This window comes from Caenorhabditis elegans, chromosome V (genome assembly GCF_000002985.6).
Source record: "Caenorhabditis elegans chromosome V".
Lineage (NCBI taxonomy): Eukaryota > Metazoa > Nematoda > Chromadorea > Rhabditida > Rhabditidae > Caenorhabditis > Caenorhabditis elegans.
Genome location: NC_003283.11, coordinates 12,302,468 through 12,318,341, shown reverse-complemented (window position 1 = coordinate 12,318,341; position 15,874 = coordinate 12,302,468). Strand labels below are relative to the sequence as shown.

General features: G+C 34.9%; 6 protein-coding genes and 5 non-coding genes across 11 annotated transcripts; 4 read left to right on the top strand and 7 right to left on the bottom strand.

The window, feature by feature from the left end:
- Window positions 1-322: 322 nt before the first annotated feature.
- On the top strand, window positions 323-1,064 carry R04F11.5 (Mitochondrial import inner membrane translocase subunit Tim29; the record flags this gene model as incomplete). Its single annotated transcript, NM_073688.4, has 3 exons — window positions 323-461; window positions 505-642; window positions 688-1,064. The coding sequence occupies 3 exons, from the start codon at window positions 323-325 to the stop codon at window positions 966-968; spliced, it is 558 nt and encodes a 185-aa protein (NP_506089.1). The 3' UTR covers window positions 969-1,064.
- A 97-nt stretch (window positions 1,065-1,161) lies between these two features.
- Window positions 1,162-3,423, top strand: R04F11.3 (DNA polymerase delta subunit 3; the record flags this gene model as incomplete). Its single annotated transcript, NM_073687.4, has 3 exons — window positions 1,162-1,262; window positions 1,311-2,215; window positions 3,066-3,423. The coding sequence occupies 3 exons, from the start codon at window positions 1,162-1,164 to the stop codon at window positions 3,215-3,217; spliced, it is 1,158 nt and encodes a 385-aa protein (NP_506088.1). The 3' UTR covers window positions 3,218-3,423.
- Window positions 3,424-5,902: 2,479 nt separating this feature from the next.
- R04F11.20 lies at window positions 5,903-5,956 on the bottom strand. The gene has a single exon (NR_069717.1). It is a non-coding gene; the product is annotated as an Unclassified non-coding RNA R04F11.20 (non-coding RNA).
- Window positions 5,903-5,956, top strand: R04F11.22. Its single transcript, NR_069718.1, has one exon. It is a non-coding gene; the product is annotated as an Unclassified non-coding RNA R04F11.22 (non-coding RNA).
- Window positions 5,957-7,861: 1,905 nt separating this feature from the next.
- R04F11.24 lies at window positions 7,862-7,931 on the bottom strand. Its single transcript, NR_069716.1, has one exon. It is a non-coding gene; the product is annotated as an Unclassified non-coding RNA R04F11.24 (non-coding RNA).
- A 54-nt stretch (window positions 7,932-7,985) lies between these two features.
- hpo-30 (Clc-like protein) lies at window positions 7,986-9,617 on the top strand. Its single transcript, NM_073686.4, has 6 exons — window positions 7,986-8,101; window positions 8,154-8,265; window positions 8,310-8,417; window positions 8,833-9,098; window positions 9,155-9,312; window positions 9,400-9,617. The coding sequence occupies exons 1-6, from the start codon at window positions 8,000-8,002 to the stop codon at window positions 9,491-9,493; spliced, it is 840 nt and encodes a 279-aa protein (NP_506087.2). The 5' UTR covers window positions 7,986-7,999; the 3' UTR covers window positions 9,494-9,617.
- A 66-nt stretch (window positions 9,618-9,683) lies between these two features.
- On the bottom strand, window positions 9,684-10,852 carry srg-45 (Serpentine receptor class gamma; the record flags this gene model as incomplete). Its single annotated transcript, NM_073685.1, has 5 exons — window positions 9,684-9,761; window positions 9,809-10,117; window positions 10,188-10,328; window positions 10,374-10,501; window positions 10,609-10,852. The coding sequence occupies 5 exons, from the start codon at window positions 10,850-10,852 to the stop codon at window positions 9,684-9,686; spliced, it is 900 nt and encodes a 299-aa protein (NP_506086.1).
- A 515-nt stretch (window positions 10,853-11,367) lies between these two features.
- Window positions 11,368-15,858, bottom strand: frm-7 (FERM domain-containing protein). The gene is made up of 10 exons (NM_073684.6): window positions 15,580-15,858; window positions 15,113-15,310; window positions 14,968-15,050; window positions 14,743-14,889; window positions 13,910-14,475; window positions 13,739-13,861; window positions 12,965-13,692; window positions 12,410-12,914; window positions 12,108-12,360; window positions 11,368-12,051 (listed from the first exon to the last, which is right to left on the bottom strand). The coding sequence occupies exons 1-10, from the start codon at window positions 15,760-15,762 to the stop codon at window positions 11,994-11,996; spliced, it is 2,844 nt and encodes a 947-aa protein (NP_506085.2). The 5' UTR covers window positions 15,763-15,858; the 3' UTR covers window positions 11,368-11,993.
- On the bottom strand, window positions 14,559-14,634 carry C51F7.3. The gene has a single exon (NR_001522.1). It is a non-coding gene; the product is annotated as a small nucleolar RNA C51F7.3 (small nucleolar RNA).
- On the bottom strand, window positions 14,649-14,743 carry C51F7.4. Its single transcript, NR_102082.1, has one exon. It is a non-coding gene; the product is annotated as a small nucleolar RNA C51F7.4 (small nucleolar RNA).
- Window positions 15,763-15,801, bottom strand: F55C5.17 (uncharacterized protein; the record flags this gene model as incomplete). Its single annotated transcript, NM_001361772.1, has 1 exon — window positions 15,763-15,801. One exon carries the CDS (start codon window positions 15,799-15,801, stop codon window positions 15,763-15,765), a length of 39 nt encoding a protein of 12 aa, NP_001348770.1.
- Window positions 15,859-15,874: the final 16 nt, after the last annotated feature.

Here is a 15,874-nt window from a genome sequence, read left to right as displayed (position 1 = left end):
CCCCTCATCGAAGCGAGACCTGCGTTATTTCGGAGTGTCGTTTGGCAGTTAGATTTTTTTTTCAAAAAAAAATTATTTTGCGTTCAAAAATGTTTGCAAAAGTATTTTACATTGCATTTCTTCTTTTGACTACTTACTTATTCTGTCAAGAATCAAAAATCTCGAATATTGCCTTTATTTTTTCCGAGTTCTTCAAAAAGCCGTTTTACCTATTCGTTATGCTGTTAATTTGCATACGTTTGTCTTTTAAAAGTTATTTTAAACGTTTTCGTTTCGTTATCTTTTTTTATTCAGTTGTTTCGTTAACAATTATTCATTTCAGATGGCTGCTGCTTCAGTGAAAGGCTTTTTCCAGCGGACCGGAATCAGCATCAAAGAATATTTTAAACGAATGGGAAATGATTATGCTACTGTAGCTAGGGAAACTGTCCAAGGATGTAAAGATAGACCTGTTAAAGCTGGTATGACACCTCTCTACCTATCATTCTTATTGATCAATTTCAGGAGTTGTTTTCTCTGGGCTCGGTTTTTTAACCTATGCATATCAGACAAATCCAACAGAGCTGGAAATGTATGATTATTTATGCGAGAGACGACAAAAGTTAGTTTTGGTCCCGAATTCTGAGCATAATCCGGCTACAAGTATGTTCCACATTCTAAATGCTATGAAGTAATGGCTATTTTCAGCTAAAGAATTAACTGCTCGCGACTTTCTCATCAGCCAAAATCGATTGCATTATTACAATCTCTGGTTCTTTTCGCTCTTGGTTGCTAGCGATTACAACGATAAACTTAGAATATATTCTTCACAAGATTCAAATCTAAAAGATTGGCCATGGACAGAGTTGTGGAGGAACATTGTTGACATTGGAGCTCTCGGTAGATGGCATCGTATGGAAACAGCATTTGTTGATTATGATGTTAATACTGACGAGATTGATTTGCTGCCTGATGGCGACAAAAATTAGTGTTCATTTTTGTTTAGGGTTTTACTAGATCAAGTAGTTTTATGTGATACTGGTACTCTTGTTTTTTTTGTTTCAAAATAAAAATGTTTATTGTTCTCTCTGAAATATCGTTTTCTTTGAAACTTATTTGGTTCACAAACCTTCTAAATATTTGTTTTCCTCATTCGTTGAATATATTCATTTCATTTTGTAGATGGTGGAGAATTTCACCTCAATACTCGATGATGTGTGCGACCCTCTGACACTCACAAATTTCATAAAGCAGACATCACTACCAAGGTCAGAAGCCACAAGGTATGTATGATACTGTACACGTTTTTAAATGAATTTATCAATTTTCAGCATCCTTGAAGATTATGTGAAATCAAAAGGGGATCCGCTATGGGCACTTTATGAAATCAGTGGAGCTGTTGATTCGTCTGAATTTACCTTCCTTCCTGCTGAAGCTCAAATCATAAAACACGTTGTTGTTCCTGAATCGGATTTGACTGACACAAAATCAAAGTTTTCTGAGGTTTTTTCGACATGCTTGCACAGTATTCAACGTACTAATCCAAAAGATACGCGTGTATATGGACGTTCATGGGCTGATAATGATGACTTGAAAGGTAAAAAATTGCCAGAACAATTGAAGCCACAAAAGAAATCGGATTCGTCAAATGTTAAAGTTGAGAAAGAAAAAAGTACTGAGCAAAAACCAACAATCGAACCAAGTACATCCTCGAAGTCAGCTATTGAGACGAAGAAAAGTTCCATTGCTCCACCGAAAAAACAAGGAACTCTGAGTATGTTTTCCAAAAAAACTGAAAAGAAAACTGAAAAGACTGAGAAATCTCAATCCCCTGTTCCTCAAGATCAAGAAAAGAAAAATCGTAAACGTCCCATGATAGAAGTCGATGAGTCTGAAGAACTTATTAAGGCCACTAAACCAAAAGAAAAGACACCAGAGAAAAAACCGGAAAAATTGATTATTTCTCAAGACAGTGATGAATTTCCATCATCAAGAGAGCAAAGTGTGGAGAAGGAAAAGTCACCACCAGCAAAGCGAAAAAGGGTTAATGATGAGAACAAGAAAGCGAAGAAGAGACTTATTGTACCGGATTCTGACGATGAAGAGCAAGTTCCAATGGAGGTCGAAGAAAAGAAAACGGAAACAAAAACAAACTCATCTTTGCCAGAAGATAGACGGAGAACCACACGAATCGAAAAGGTTGTCGAGACATATGTTGATGAAGATGGTTATTTGGGTGAGTTAAAAAAAAAAATTTTAAGAATTAAAGTGAGGATCTCAAGATTTGAAATGTTTTCCTTGCGAGTTAAAAAATACATCCGTTTTAGTTTGAGACTTGGATTTTTAATATTAGTGTCAAAAATATTTTAGGTGTTTTCCGAATAAAAGTCGGAAAAATGTACGGAAAAAGACTACGGCACTACGATTTATCAAAAATATGTTGATTTTGATGAGGAGAACAATAACTTTTTTAAATGCAGAAATAACAAGAAATTATTGAAAATCTAAACGTTTCTTTCAAAAAAAAACTTTTAAAAAGATCGAATAAAAGTTTCGCTTTCCTATTTTTCGGAAAATAGCTCAAATTTTCGACCATTTTTTTTTTTAAAGAACAGTATTTGTTTTCTTACCATTTTTCTCATTAACAAACAAAATTAAAATTGAATTAAATTTTTTATTTCGAGAAAAAATTAAGGTTGTTTTAAATACAAAAATTATCCGAAATTATTGAAAGTCTAAACTTAATTTTCCAAAAAAAAAATCTTTAAAAAACAAGTAAAAATTTCGTTTTTCAATTTCCGATTATTCCAAAAAAAATTGTGATTTATCGAAAAATAGCTTCAACTTTTTACCATTAAAAAAAGACAATTTTTTTACATAAACAAAATTAAAATTGAATTTTGTTGTTAATTTTCGGAACATTTTTTTATTGTCTGGAAAATCAAAAATCTGCCTTTTTCTATGACACACACCCTAAGTTTTATGAATATTGTACAGTCTACCGTATTCTACACTTTAATTTATTCTCTAGAAATAGTTTAGTTTTCGGTTGTTTTTTTTCAAATGTTTAATGCATCTATTTTCAGTATCCAAGGCAGTTCAAAAGGCTGTAGAATGTTCTCCACAAAAAGCATCACCCGAAAAGCCCAAACCGAAAGTGATAACTGCTCCAGCACCTGGTACAAAAAAGGCACCCAAAAAGAACTCGATGATCACCTCGTTTTTCAAGAAAACTTAGAAATATTCATACAATTCTTCATTTCTCTAATTAATACTCATTTTCATTATTTTCATTTCCCCAACGGCTATTACCATTTCCACCTCATCGATCTTTTTTCTTCCAACCTCATCCCCTTGTGAATGTTTTATTGTAAACGAGGTCAATGTAAAGAGTTTTCGACTTCCAATAAGCTCTCACAACGGTCATAAATTTTGAAGAGGTGCATTCCAAAAACGGTCAGCTAACGACTAGTTATTAGGGTAGAATTAGTTAAGCTTTTAGTTTCTTTGTTTAGAAGGCATCTTTCATTCCAGGATCCCTTCATACCGATAGTCTTACTATTATTGAATCTGTGGAAGCTAAATATTCAAATGTATAATAACGTGTACTCTGATGATGTAGACACGAACAGGAAAACTTTATGAATAGAATAGAAAACACTCGAATATTTGTGCTCTTTGTGCTAAAATCTTCCCTCCCTGTCTGCTCAACGCACTTTGCGAGATGAGTGAGAGATGGAAGAAGAGAGAAACAAAATGCAATTGTGTGATGGGTTCTCGACAAGAAAACGAAGAAGAAGAAACGAAATGTTTGAGAAAATGTGGTGGTGATGACAAGTGTTTCTTCATCCTCTATCAAAATTTTTTGAATTATTTTAACAATTTCTGAGGGGTTATGGGTTACTGTCGGTTAACTTGCTTAACCTATGATATAACATGGATCTATGATATTTCAGATCTACCTAACCCTAATCAAATTAACCAAATATGTTTTCTCGCCTAAATACGAGAAAAATTCGATTCGGTCCCAAAACGAACAAAAACTGTTTTCGCAATGGGATGTGCACCTTTAAATAAATAGTACTGTAGCTTCTTACTTTCTTACTCTCACAATGTTTTTGCTTTTTTTTCTATTTCTCACTCGGCCCTCCGATTTTAGAAAATTTGTTGTTTATATTCCCTCGTTTTCTTCTATTTGCAGAAAAAAATTGGGGTCGAAGAACAACAGTACATAAACACATTTCTTACTGTACATATAGTATTTGTTCGCTTTGAGACCTGGCACCGTATCTTTGAGTAAGAATAACGCATTTCTTAAAACTAGATAATAGAAATTTGCACTCTGTACCTAAAAGTTTGAGCATCTGGCGAAACTGATTCTTCCAGAAACTGAAAGAGTACATGAAACCACCGTTAACCTGGTCCAGTCTTCAATTGGAAGCAAGGATGGATTTCACCCGTAAAATTTAAAAAAAAACGGGTGATCGGGTCACCCGTCACCCGCGAAAACGCCCAAAAACGGGTGAACGGGTGAAACGGGTCACGGGTGAATCCATCCCTGATTGGAAGGGTTCTTTTCTTCAAGTAGATATAAAATATTCGCTATTAAAAGTTCGTTAAAATAATTTTAAAACATTTTTCTCATTAATATCACATATTTGTATTCAATATGTTTCAAAACATTGGAGAATATTCGGAAATCATTTCCACATTTCTTGAACTCTCTGTGGAATCCATCTTGTCCCTGCAGTTCATCAGAAGAACACATCAAGTTCGTTTGTGGTCTTCCGTCTACATTCAAGCTCATTCTTCATTCTTTTTTTCATTTTTCTTTTTTTTTGTTCTTCAACTTCATCTGCCCCTTTCAATTTGACCGATTGGTTTCTTTTTTCGAATGAAACGAGATTTCCGGAATTTCAGTCGAAACCTCTTTTTGGTTTCCATTTCGTTCTAGGAAATTAGGTTTTATCTGAAAAAGCAGGCACGACCAGAATTTCTGGTTTTGGTTGTGAAACAAATAACCTTGGGCTCAGCGTTGTGTTTCTGAAGATGACTATTTTTCTGAAAACTCCACGATGTTCCTGTTTCTCATTTTTGGGAGCTTTTCCAATTTCATGCTCTTCGTTCAATACTTAATTTCTGCGTCATTTCGTGAGAGTTTTGGTCTGAACCAGTAAGTGCAAATACTTTTATGAATTTTGACCTGTTATAGGTTATGTAAGTGCCTTAAGTTTATTGTTCTTTATGCTTGAAGACCCGGAGATCTACCGAAAAAGTAACTGATTGTTCTCAGTTGTACTAGATGAACATGTTATCAGGGTTTTATATAGTTTTATACCCAAATACGTTTCCCTCATATCTGGGCTCTTTTATCACACTTCTACATCGAATTATTTTCTTGTTTCCTTTTACATATGCCCACCAAGCCTGAAAATGCCTCGAATGTCTATAACCAGAAAACAAAATTGAATCACCAAGATTTGAGCGGCCGAAATTGAGAAACGAAGCACTACACTGTTCGAGGAAATACGGTATCTACTGTACATAATTGTGACATTATTCATACATAGATTTCTGATAAATATGATTTCCATACCAATTTGAACATTACATGTATTTTTTTGAGTTCCCGTCATTTTGAAATGAACTTGAAATTTGTAAGCATAATGTACAATCGTTGACCCAATAGAAGCAATTGCATTTTGCAACAAATTCCAGGATCACGTCAACTTTTGATGTCTCTGGTCTTCTTTTAAAACTAGATTACCCTTCCACAAAAATAGATTAATGAAAGTGTTAAAGAGCGGGTGGTGGCGTGGTTCTTCAATTTATTTCCGAGGAACCTCTCATTCCAGCACACAAACAATATCCTCCATCTTTTTCACGTTTCCACAGCCAATTTTTCCCTCCTCACATTCTCCTTCATTTCCATCATTCATTTTATTTTTTGTGTGTTTGTCTTGATGACAAATGTTCGGCAATTCATCATTTTTTTTAGTCGCTTTAAGGAAATCCAGAGTCTCCGCCTTCTCAACGAACAATTTGCGGAGAGTGCACCTACGATTTAGAATTTAGGAGATTTCATGCATTGGAAATGAGAAAAATGGGTGAATAGCATTTTCTCACCTTTTCTTAGCGGTTCTTGCATTTCAAAATGTTTCATAGAATCTGAAAATAAAAAAAGTTCATTCTCATGTCTAGCTTTTTTTTGAATGAATGAAAAAATTGTCTTCCAGTTAGTGTTACTGAAAAATATTTACTTAATGATTTTTTGATATATGCAAAATGCAACAAGATTTAAATTATTTTTTAAAAAAAGTTAAATTTTCTCAGCAACATGCCCAGAATCCTGCCGAAATTTTTCTTTCGATACCTGCAATACCTAAAAAGATAATTACATTTTTCTTCTTAGAAATGAATATACAAGCCCCCCTCATCGCCTTATCTGCATGAGAAATAAAAATACGCCCAACTAAAAAGTAATTCCACTTGTTTTTGCGTCAGGCTATATTCGTTTTTCTTAAAGTCAGTGTTTATTGATCTTCTTCAATTTGAGAAAATTAGTCTGATGACCTCTATACAAGGATATGTCAATAGAAACTGACATTTGGACTTTGCATAAAATTGAAAAAGAAGCGGCGGGAAGAGATGAAAACAAACTTTAATTCGATGAGACGTTTTCTGAGTTTTCGAGGAAAAAGGTTCCAACATCCTCTACACCTTTCAAATATTCCAAATTATATTTGAACTAGGTGGACACTTTAATTGTAGTTATATTTTCGTTTCCAACATCATTCACTTAAATCCGCTCTTTGAACATTTATTTCTCAATTTCTTCTCCGTGGGAATTTCAAGTGCTTTGGTTTTTTTGTAAATGCCATAAACTCATAGCTAATCCAAAATTGTATTTTATATATGTGTTTTGAGTGTGCTTTGAATAATTCGACCATATGTCAAGTGTTCGTTTTCCTTCCCTCTTCCGGAAATGTTGCCAAAATTTCGAAACTGGACATCTTCTTGTCTATCAAAAATCGAGATACAATCTTGAGTGGCTCTGTTGGGTTTCGTAATTTTCAAATTTGTTGATTTTTCACGAAAAGCGACTTATTTGGGTTTGTTATGTAATTTCATTGCGTTAATTCATAAAAATTTGAGTTTTATTTTTCTGATGATTGCATTGGTTCTGTTTTTCTCACTTTGGCTGGTTCATAGAAATCTATAAAAATGAAACTCAGAACATGTAGAAAAGTAGGCTACGCTTGTAATGTACTCCTATGGTCAACATCTTTCTTTCAACACCTAATAAATCTTTTGCACACATTCTCAGCTGTTCCAGGCCCTAAGGGAACTCAAGACGTGCAATTTCCAAGTTGCTCTCTTCCATACCAAAATGTCTCGTCTAGTTTTTTTTTTCATCATTTGTTCTACTTACATCTTGACTGTCAGTAATTTTGGGCATTTTCTAATTCTCATTCATTTGTTTTTTTTACTTTCTTTGAGTTCCAATTAAGAAACGAGATAGAATAGAAACGAGACAATGAAAAGAAAAAAGTTCGTTTAAAATTCTATTTTGTTCTGAATAACTTCCATGACTTCAGTCAAGGACAATAGCTTGTTTTGAAGGCATTTGAGATTTCTGGACACTTGCGCAATATAACTAAACAGATACGAAGCAATAGTTGAATTCATTTACGTGTCTACACACCTGGTTTATTATGTTTTTGCTGCTTTTGTTTTCTTTTATAGCAGAAGAAAGTTTTCTCCTCAAACTTCAGAGTTTTCACAATTCTCATTAAACATCCTTAAAAGTATTCCGATATTTTCTCACCCTGCAAAAGCAAAAAGATAATCCAATACCCTTCTCTCACTCCATTTCTACGTATTCTTCCGTTCATTCCTCCAATTCAAGTGCCCACTTGATCTTCCTTGAAATTCGAGACTCACGACTTCTCCTTTTAACTAGCACTTTTAACACGTTTCCACATTCTTCTAGTTTAAGATTTTTCAGAGTAACCACGGAATGCCATTAATTATGTACAAATTTCTATTAGTCACTTCAATATTCTTAATCGTTTCCGGGCTAATATTAACTGCGTTCTCGTTGTTTAGTCCTCTTTGGGAAGTAAGTTTCTAGTCAATAAAATTCTGGTTTTTTTTAAATGTCAATTTTGTAGGTAGTTGATTTTCCTCGTTCTCATTTATCACATCATCACGGTCTTTGGTGGGATTGTATTGTACATCATGAAACTTTAATTCCGTTACATGAAGATCAAGCAGAACTTCGAGGTACCTTTTTTCTGCTTTTGTTTTCTAAATAAAACAAGTTTAAGGTGATCGATGTGATAGTAAGATGGATTCTTCGGTTCAAGCATCATTAAGAGTTGCTCTTGAAAAAGGAGATGAAGAGGCCAGAGAGCTTTTGTTACATCGGTTTCTACGTAAGTTAACAATATTTTAATGCTTTTCATGTGCCGAAACTTACTTTTTTCTTTGTTAGAAAGATAAACTAGAAACTATATAAAACTGATTTACCAAATGCAGGTTCAAGTTATTTTTTAAAATAATTAGAGTGTGAGCGTAGTAGTTCAATAATTTGTTGATCAATTTTCTCTTTCTGGATACAGAAGCGTATTGGCATTGCAACGTACATACACATGTTTGGTTCCATGCTATTAATTCAATTGATTTTCTGTCTTAAATTCTAGGACTGTAATGCTATTTTTTGTAATTTAGTATTTTCTGATCTAGAATATGCGGTAACAATAAATTAGATTTTACTGTCCAAACACAAAATTACTGAAGATACAAGTTGATTTTATATTCTTCATGAAACCAAAAAAAAATTAATTTCAGCTCATCACAAAGGTGTAATTTTCTTCGCAGTTTTCACTTTTGTTTTCGGACTAATCTCCATCCTGATTGGCTCCTGTTCTCCATGTTTTCCACCAAATGCACTACTTTATGTAGTTGGTGTCTTTATGACCGGAGCATGTTCTTTATTAGCAGATATTATCTACATATTTGCTTTTAATCAGAAACCAATTTTTACAAAAGAACAATCTGAGCCACACCAAGAAGTTTTATCGAGAAGAGAACGAGGATCCATTGGACCCATTTATGTAAAAATTCGAAAAAAAATTGATGTCATCTTTTTATTTTTTTTTTCAAATTCCAGAAGCGTCTTGGCATTGCAACGTACATGCATATGTTTGGTTCCATGCTATTAATTGCTGCATTCATCTTTTCAATTTTTTGTGCCTACTTCCTCATCACTTCAAAACATGCACACGACGTTTGTTGCACAAGTCGAAAAGAGTACAGAGAGCAGACAAAGTAAGTTTAATCTGATTTGCGGATTTTTCTAAACATGTAACTTTCGTCTAATAAAACAACTTTCAAGAGTAAAATAAAGGTTTTCAGATGGAAAAACAATGGGCTAATTCTAAAAACTGGAAGAGTAAATCATCAATCACATCGGCCATTTGTAGTGATTGACGATGACAGCAGTATGTGAACTGATATGCTCTCAATTTAAAAATTCTGTGATTTGATCTCTTTATTTTGAAATACGGGTTTTTAACAATTTGATCTTAATAATGAATGTAAATAATGTTCAATTAATAAATGTAAAACAAGAAGTTTCAAAATCAAATTGGAATTTTAAAAATAATTTGTGTCTTTCCATACACTCGCATTTTCATAACTTAGTTTGTCAAAGATCGTACTTGGAGAATCGTTGCTTTAGGTTTTATACCAAACAATATCAAAATTTCTTTTCTCATCTGAAAATCAGGATATAACATTCTTGAGACTATATTTCAACCCTCACAGTTTTACTAAAACAAATCAACAGCCAAGGTTGCACCAAAGATAAACCGTCACTAACAAATGGTAGAACCATTGTAAGATATGATAACATAGAACAATAGTTGCACTTCAATAAAGCAATAGAAATTATTGTTCCAATAAGTTGGACTAAACATGTTATAGACATTATGAGTAAAAAGTTTGTTTCCGCTTTTTTTCTTTGAATATTCAGATTTCGTAAAAATATGACACTTGTAGTATTGGAAAGAATTGAAATTGCCATACAAATGCACATAAATGGAATTAATACATTGTAAATTTCTATGAATGGCTGAAACCTCAATCAAGTTATTTATTTATTTATTTTTATTTTTTTTTGTTTTGTAAAAGTTTCCGCCCACCATATTTGGGGTTTGCAATGTGTAAGAGTCGCTTTCGTTGAGATAGTCAATTGTGAATTTATTTTGAAAAATAATATGAGTGTTGAGAAAGGGAACAAAATAAGCAACTAGAATAAATAACCATGTAATTTTTTTCCAAATCTGAAATTCTATTTGTGTCTTTGAATTCGTCGTAGATTGATTTACCGGTTCGAAAATGTTATACTTAAACAATACTGTCAACCGATTCAAAGAAACAAGAGTTGTTAAAGCGTATTGAACATATGCCATATGATAAGCCATTGTACCCATAAATGTTAAGGGCAAAAAATTACCTGGAAACTAAATTTTATGAAATCTACTACCGGTCGTTTAAAATCAAGTATTTTTTTTAGCTAGGTTTCAGTAGTATATGCACGAAATTTTTCACCGTGGAACTAACCTATGTGTCTGAAAATTGGTGCCATCAAACAGTTATAACACGTTATACTGGTAAGTCGCATGAAGACGAGTCCCATTATGTAGGTGAAAATGTTCATAAATCCGTCAAACATAAAAATTTGGTAAAACGATGAATCAAATAATTTATTGTTTTTGATAATAACTATGCAAGTTGTGATATAAAGTGCTACGGATGGAATACCATAAATAACAGAAGAAATGAAAGTAGTTAGGTTTCCGTTCATTTTGAAATATTAATAGAAATTTCAGTAAAAAGAAGAATTCGTTAAGCCTATTCTGAATCCCAGACAATTTTAGGAAAAAAGGTGTGAAAATAATTATGAAATATCATGAATTCTGCACGTAGATTTCGAAAAATATGTGAGGGGATCAGTTTCCAACAATGTACTCATAGACATCAATGCGAATACTCATCGAACCGAAAATACTTCAGAATCGATGTTTATTTCAGAAAGGAAGCAAATGTGATTGTTGAGTAGAATTTTTGAAAATAGGTTTCTCTGAATTTTTCCGTAAGGAAATTGTCTATTGTGTCATGAGGATCACAAAGATCTTTGACTTTAAAGCCCGAATAAATTGGGATCTAGAACATTGTTCCAAAATATCTGGAGGTTCCATCGAACATATAAACTGGAAAATTGAGAAAAATCAATTGATAAATTCTAGTTCCAACAGTTGTTATCATCGAGTTAGCTTGTATAGAATGTTCCTAAAATGCAACATTTTTAAATTTAATAAAAAAATTCTCCCGTTTATTGTTTGATGCTAAGGGTTCGTTGATGATTATGACTTGCAAACACAAAAAAGAAGAAACGAGGCGTTGTTGGAAGTTCGGAACACATGAGAAATGTCTATGGGGAAACGGCGGAGGAAAAATGAGCAGCACACAAGCACACAAAAATTGTCGGAAAGTTTGAAAAATATAGAGAGGCAAATCACCAATATGGCAAGGTTTTTGTGGGAGGGTGGAATAAGTGAGAGCAAAAAAAACAATAAATTGTACAGAATAGGCAAAAAAGAAAACAAGGGTGATATTGAGCATGGTTTTTTGTTGAGCATTGACATTTTGGAATTCAAAAAGAAGCGTATTATTCAAACAGGAGAGTATGAAAGTACGCTTGATTGAAAATGAAAAGATTATAAAAAGAGCAGAACTTTCACTTCTACACCCGTACAAATAATATGCAATATAGGTGAGCTGGGAGGGCTGGGCAAGTCTTCTATACGAACATTTCTACGAAAAACTGGAAAACAACAGATATATAAATTGTTGAAAAAAGAATCACTGAGAATTGCAGAACCACGTGTCGGAAATGATGATGATGTCTTGAACTGTGAGCTTTTGTGCTGATTATTTAATTATTTCTAGTTGACCAACTGTTGTGGTTGTTGATATGGAGGAGGTGGTGGTAGGATTAAGTCGCTGAAAATATATATGTAAATTAAAGAAAATTCTTCACCAATATTTGAAATACTAACCCATTATGTTGTTCGATTCTAGCAAAGTTATTTGTTGGCTTGATACTTTGCTGATGTTGCAACTGTTGATGATGTTGTTGACTCGGTTGAAGTGGTTGCTGATGGGATGAAGCTGTGATAAGTGATGATGTCATAGTGGCAGAAGAGGTTGTAGTTGTTGAAGTTGTCATTGGTACAAAGCTCGATAAATGTAGATTCTGCGAAAGCGTGGCAGAATCAAAGTAGTAATCACCTCGATGGGTTGGGAGGACGACTGAAAATAAATATAATATTTTTAAAGTTTTAAGTAATTGTTAACTTACAAGCTCCTCCATTGATAACACCGCCATCTAACGAACTTAAATCATTGCATGAAGATGGTCTCCGATTATGAGATAGAATTCCAGCTTGTGAACTATTATAAATTCCATTTGTCATTGTAATTGCATTTAATTGGCCTTGGCTCTGTCTGTGCTCTTTGAGAAGTTGTAAAATCAATGGATAATTTTCCATTTTCTCAGTGGAAAAGGCGCCAGCTTCTTCCAAGAACTGTGTTGGAGTGACACTTGCTGGTGGGAAAGATGCTTGTCGGTCTCCAGCTATTTCTGCAGGAAGCGGTCCAGTTGAAGCAGTTAGTGATGGTTGTGATTGTGGAGGTGGCGAAGAGGATGTTTTTGGGCCAACAGCAAATATTGGTTGAAATGTTGATTCGTAGGGTGGTGGATTTCGTGGACGAGCTACAGTTCCGGGAACATGGAGAGATTGTGCATGGGTCAATAATGTTGGTCCATGATGAATTGGAGCATCTTCATATGTCAATATTTGATTCTGAAAATTAATAAACTTTATGGACTGAACTGTGAATTCTAAAAACTTACGCTGTTCCTATAATATCCATTGACATGATAGTGGCTTGGCATGGAATGGACTCTGTTGATGGCGTTTGCATTTCTATTTCCTGATGAATTTTTCTTCACAAACCGTCCTGCTGTACCACCACCATTGAATGACTCAACTGGTTGATTCAACCACATTTCATTCTGAGAGTCAATTCTAGTCTCCGATCTCGTAAGTTTGTCTCGGGCCATCATTTCTGGTGGAGACGAACTTCCAGTCGATGGAACATTTGTTGTCCACTGAGCCGGTGGAGAGTATGATCGTTCTGCCATTGCTCGAAGATCACTTGCACTCATCGAGAGAAGTCGATCGTTTATTGATTGATTTGTGTCACTATCTAATGGTACACTCATTGACATTGTACTGCTTACTACTGCTGTTTCGATTGGTGGAGTTGCATCCTTCGATGAAAACAGTACATGTGTACCGCTGGTCGATGTTGATGACTCGTGCCTTTCTCTATTTTTATTATTGAAATTAACATCCACTATACTTCTACTGCTTCCCGATTCTATTGTTTGTGAGGCGTTATCCATTGAAGAAGGTCTTGTTGCTGTATCTTGTGCTGTTGTAACTGTGTACGTTGATGATGTAGCTCCAGATAGTTCGTGTGCAGGATGATAAGTTTGATGGCGAACTTCGAGTCGAGACCGTTCACTTTCATCACTAGCTTTGCTCGATTGAGATGCAGCTCTCTCTTGTCGGATATCTGAAACTTTTATTTGTTTAAATATAACTTCAAGTAATTAACTTACGATCCAATTCCATCTTCTCGATCTTCACGTCGAGATTCGAATCCATTTTGATTCTAAGACGGAGCTTCGAAGACATTGAGCCATGGCACCGATCTCCACACGCACTGCTAAGTGAATCACTATCTGTAATGTAATTAATCTATGATTTATCCCATTTTCTAATAAACGTACCTTTATCATGATCTCCACTTCCAATTCCACTAGTTGATGATGTACTAATTCCATCTACTGACATTTCTAGATACGGTTTTGGTGGAGGTGCCATCGTTGCATGAAGATGTGACATTACCAATAAAGTTTGATGCACAGCTTTACAAAGTTCTAATAGATATTTTGCTTTGTGTTCTGTTTGTGCATACAAAGACATTTTTGTTCCATCTGATCCGATAATAGTCATCTTCTTCCGGTTGAAAGACAATTTTGCTACTCGACTCCATGATAATGATCGTAATGGAATTCTATCTCCATCTTCCCCAATGTCGCACATCTCAATGCCCTTGGCATTGATTCCGAGCACCGCGTTATCCGTATTATCCATTTTATGCCTTCTTAAACCGTAGAGATGACAGTTCAGTGCGAACGGTGACCTTCCCGCCTCGATCATAAACTTTTCCATCGCTTTGTAACGTCCTTCATTGATAATGTCCTCGCATGCCGCGGGTAGATTATTTCGAATGTATTCCAGACCACGCTCGTTTATCACCCATAACGGAAAATACTGTTCGGCGCGGAAGTATCTAGAAAATAATTTTATTAGGTTTGATAACTTTTCTGATGAAAAATAACAATTTATTTAATGAGAAATCTTTTTGGAAAAAAGGATCTCAGCTTCACGTAAAGATATCCACAGGTATGTATTACATCGGAAGACCGTCGTGAAAGTCTCATCATAGATCTTATTTCTTTGCAAAACCCTTTTAACTACGCGCGGGGGTCGAACCAACGAAGCCTCCCCAAGGTTTGAACGACAAGCGCGCGCACACCCGCCTAGACCACACGCTCACCCGAGGTAGTCATTCCCTTTGTCAGTTATAAGGGCGAGTGCAGCCATGTACCAGCATCTTTCTTCTGACACGCTATTACGTCCTGCCCAATGATCGAGAAAGTTGTCTTTCAATTGCAGGTAATAGTGTTCTCGTGCTTTTGGACATCTGCAAATAACAAATTGGTCACTCTAAACAATTCGGCAAAATCCCTTTAAACACACATGTTTAAAAGAATATACTCACGATAGTAATCCAACTTGATCAATGTATACTCTCACTCGAAAATAAAGCACCAATATTGGTCGATTTTCACTCGACTTTGAATGCTGAAATAGGAAATACGTTTTAACACTTAATGTACTCTTCTTGAAAACAATATAAAACTTACCCAGTTCGCGAATCTCGGTTGTTTCTGAGCATACTTCATAATTTTGGCCGCTGGATCCAAAAAGTAATACTCATGACGAGGCTGATCACCTCCTATTCCTTCGGTTGGTTGTCGAAATGCTAAGCCAAATAGCTTGTCATCTGACAGTGACAGACGTTCGCCGCATTTCCAGAGAACATCGTGTACTTTCGTTTTGGACTGAAAATAATATGCATTTTGTTAAAGTTCATAGCTCTTCCAAATCTGTTTTATTAGTTTTTTTCAAACTGCATCATGCTGCAGTTTCATTCTTTGATCTGGCAAATATGAATGAGTGAAAGTATTTGTAACATTCTAGGTTACACTATTTCCAGTTGTAGTTTTTTAAGACTAACAATTACAACCAATTCTTCGCCTATTGAGAACCTAAAACCCTTTTTCATTGAATGCTTATCTAGTTCCAAATATCAGCGAAAAACAAAACTTACGCTAATAGCCACATGAAACGATTCTTTTGTGAGAGTTTGCACTGAAACAAACGTTTGTCCAGGTCTGATGTTATGTGTAGACGTGAACACTTCTGGATCAGAGAAACTCGATGATGATGGCTGTTGTAGATGGACGGGCAGCCGTGAAGTGACGTCGCCGCGCGCTGAGCCCGGCGAGTCCATTTAGTGGAGAAAGCGGAGGGGAACAGTGAATAAACTCATAGAGCAATCCCGAATGTGTACTGTTCGATTAATTGCCTTTTTCTGCTCTTCACACTTCTGTAATGACATTTTG

Excerpts from the sequence above, each read along its gene's own strand:
- hpo-30 (NM_073686.4), top strand. The coding sequence starts at position 8,000 with ATGCCATTAATTATGTACAAATTTCTATTAGTCACTTCAATATTCTTA. Across the intron at positions 8,266-8,309 it reads AGATCAAGCAGAACTTCGAG|GTGATCGATGTGATAGTAAG; the intron begins GTACCTTTTTTC and ends AACAAGTTTAAG. Across the intron at positions 9,099-9,154 it reads GATCCATTGGACCCATTTAT|AAGCGTCTTGGCATTGCAAC; the intron begins GTAAAAATTCGA and ends TTCAAATTCCAG.
- frm-7 (NM_073684.6), bottom strand. The coding sequence starts at position 15,762 with ATGGACTCGCCGGGCTCAGCGCGCGGCGACGTCACTTCACGGCTGCCC. Across the intron at positions 14,476-14,742 it reads AAAGGGAATGACTACCTCGG|ATACTTCCGCGCCGAACAGT; the intron begins GTGAGCGTGTGG and ends ATTATTTTCTAG. Across the intron at positions 13,862-13,909 it reads AAGTGGAGATCATGATAAAG|ATAGTGATTCACTTAGCAGT; the intron begins GTACGTTTATTA and ends ATTACATTACAG.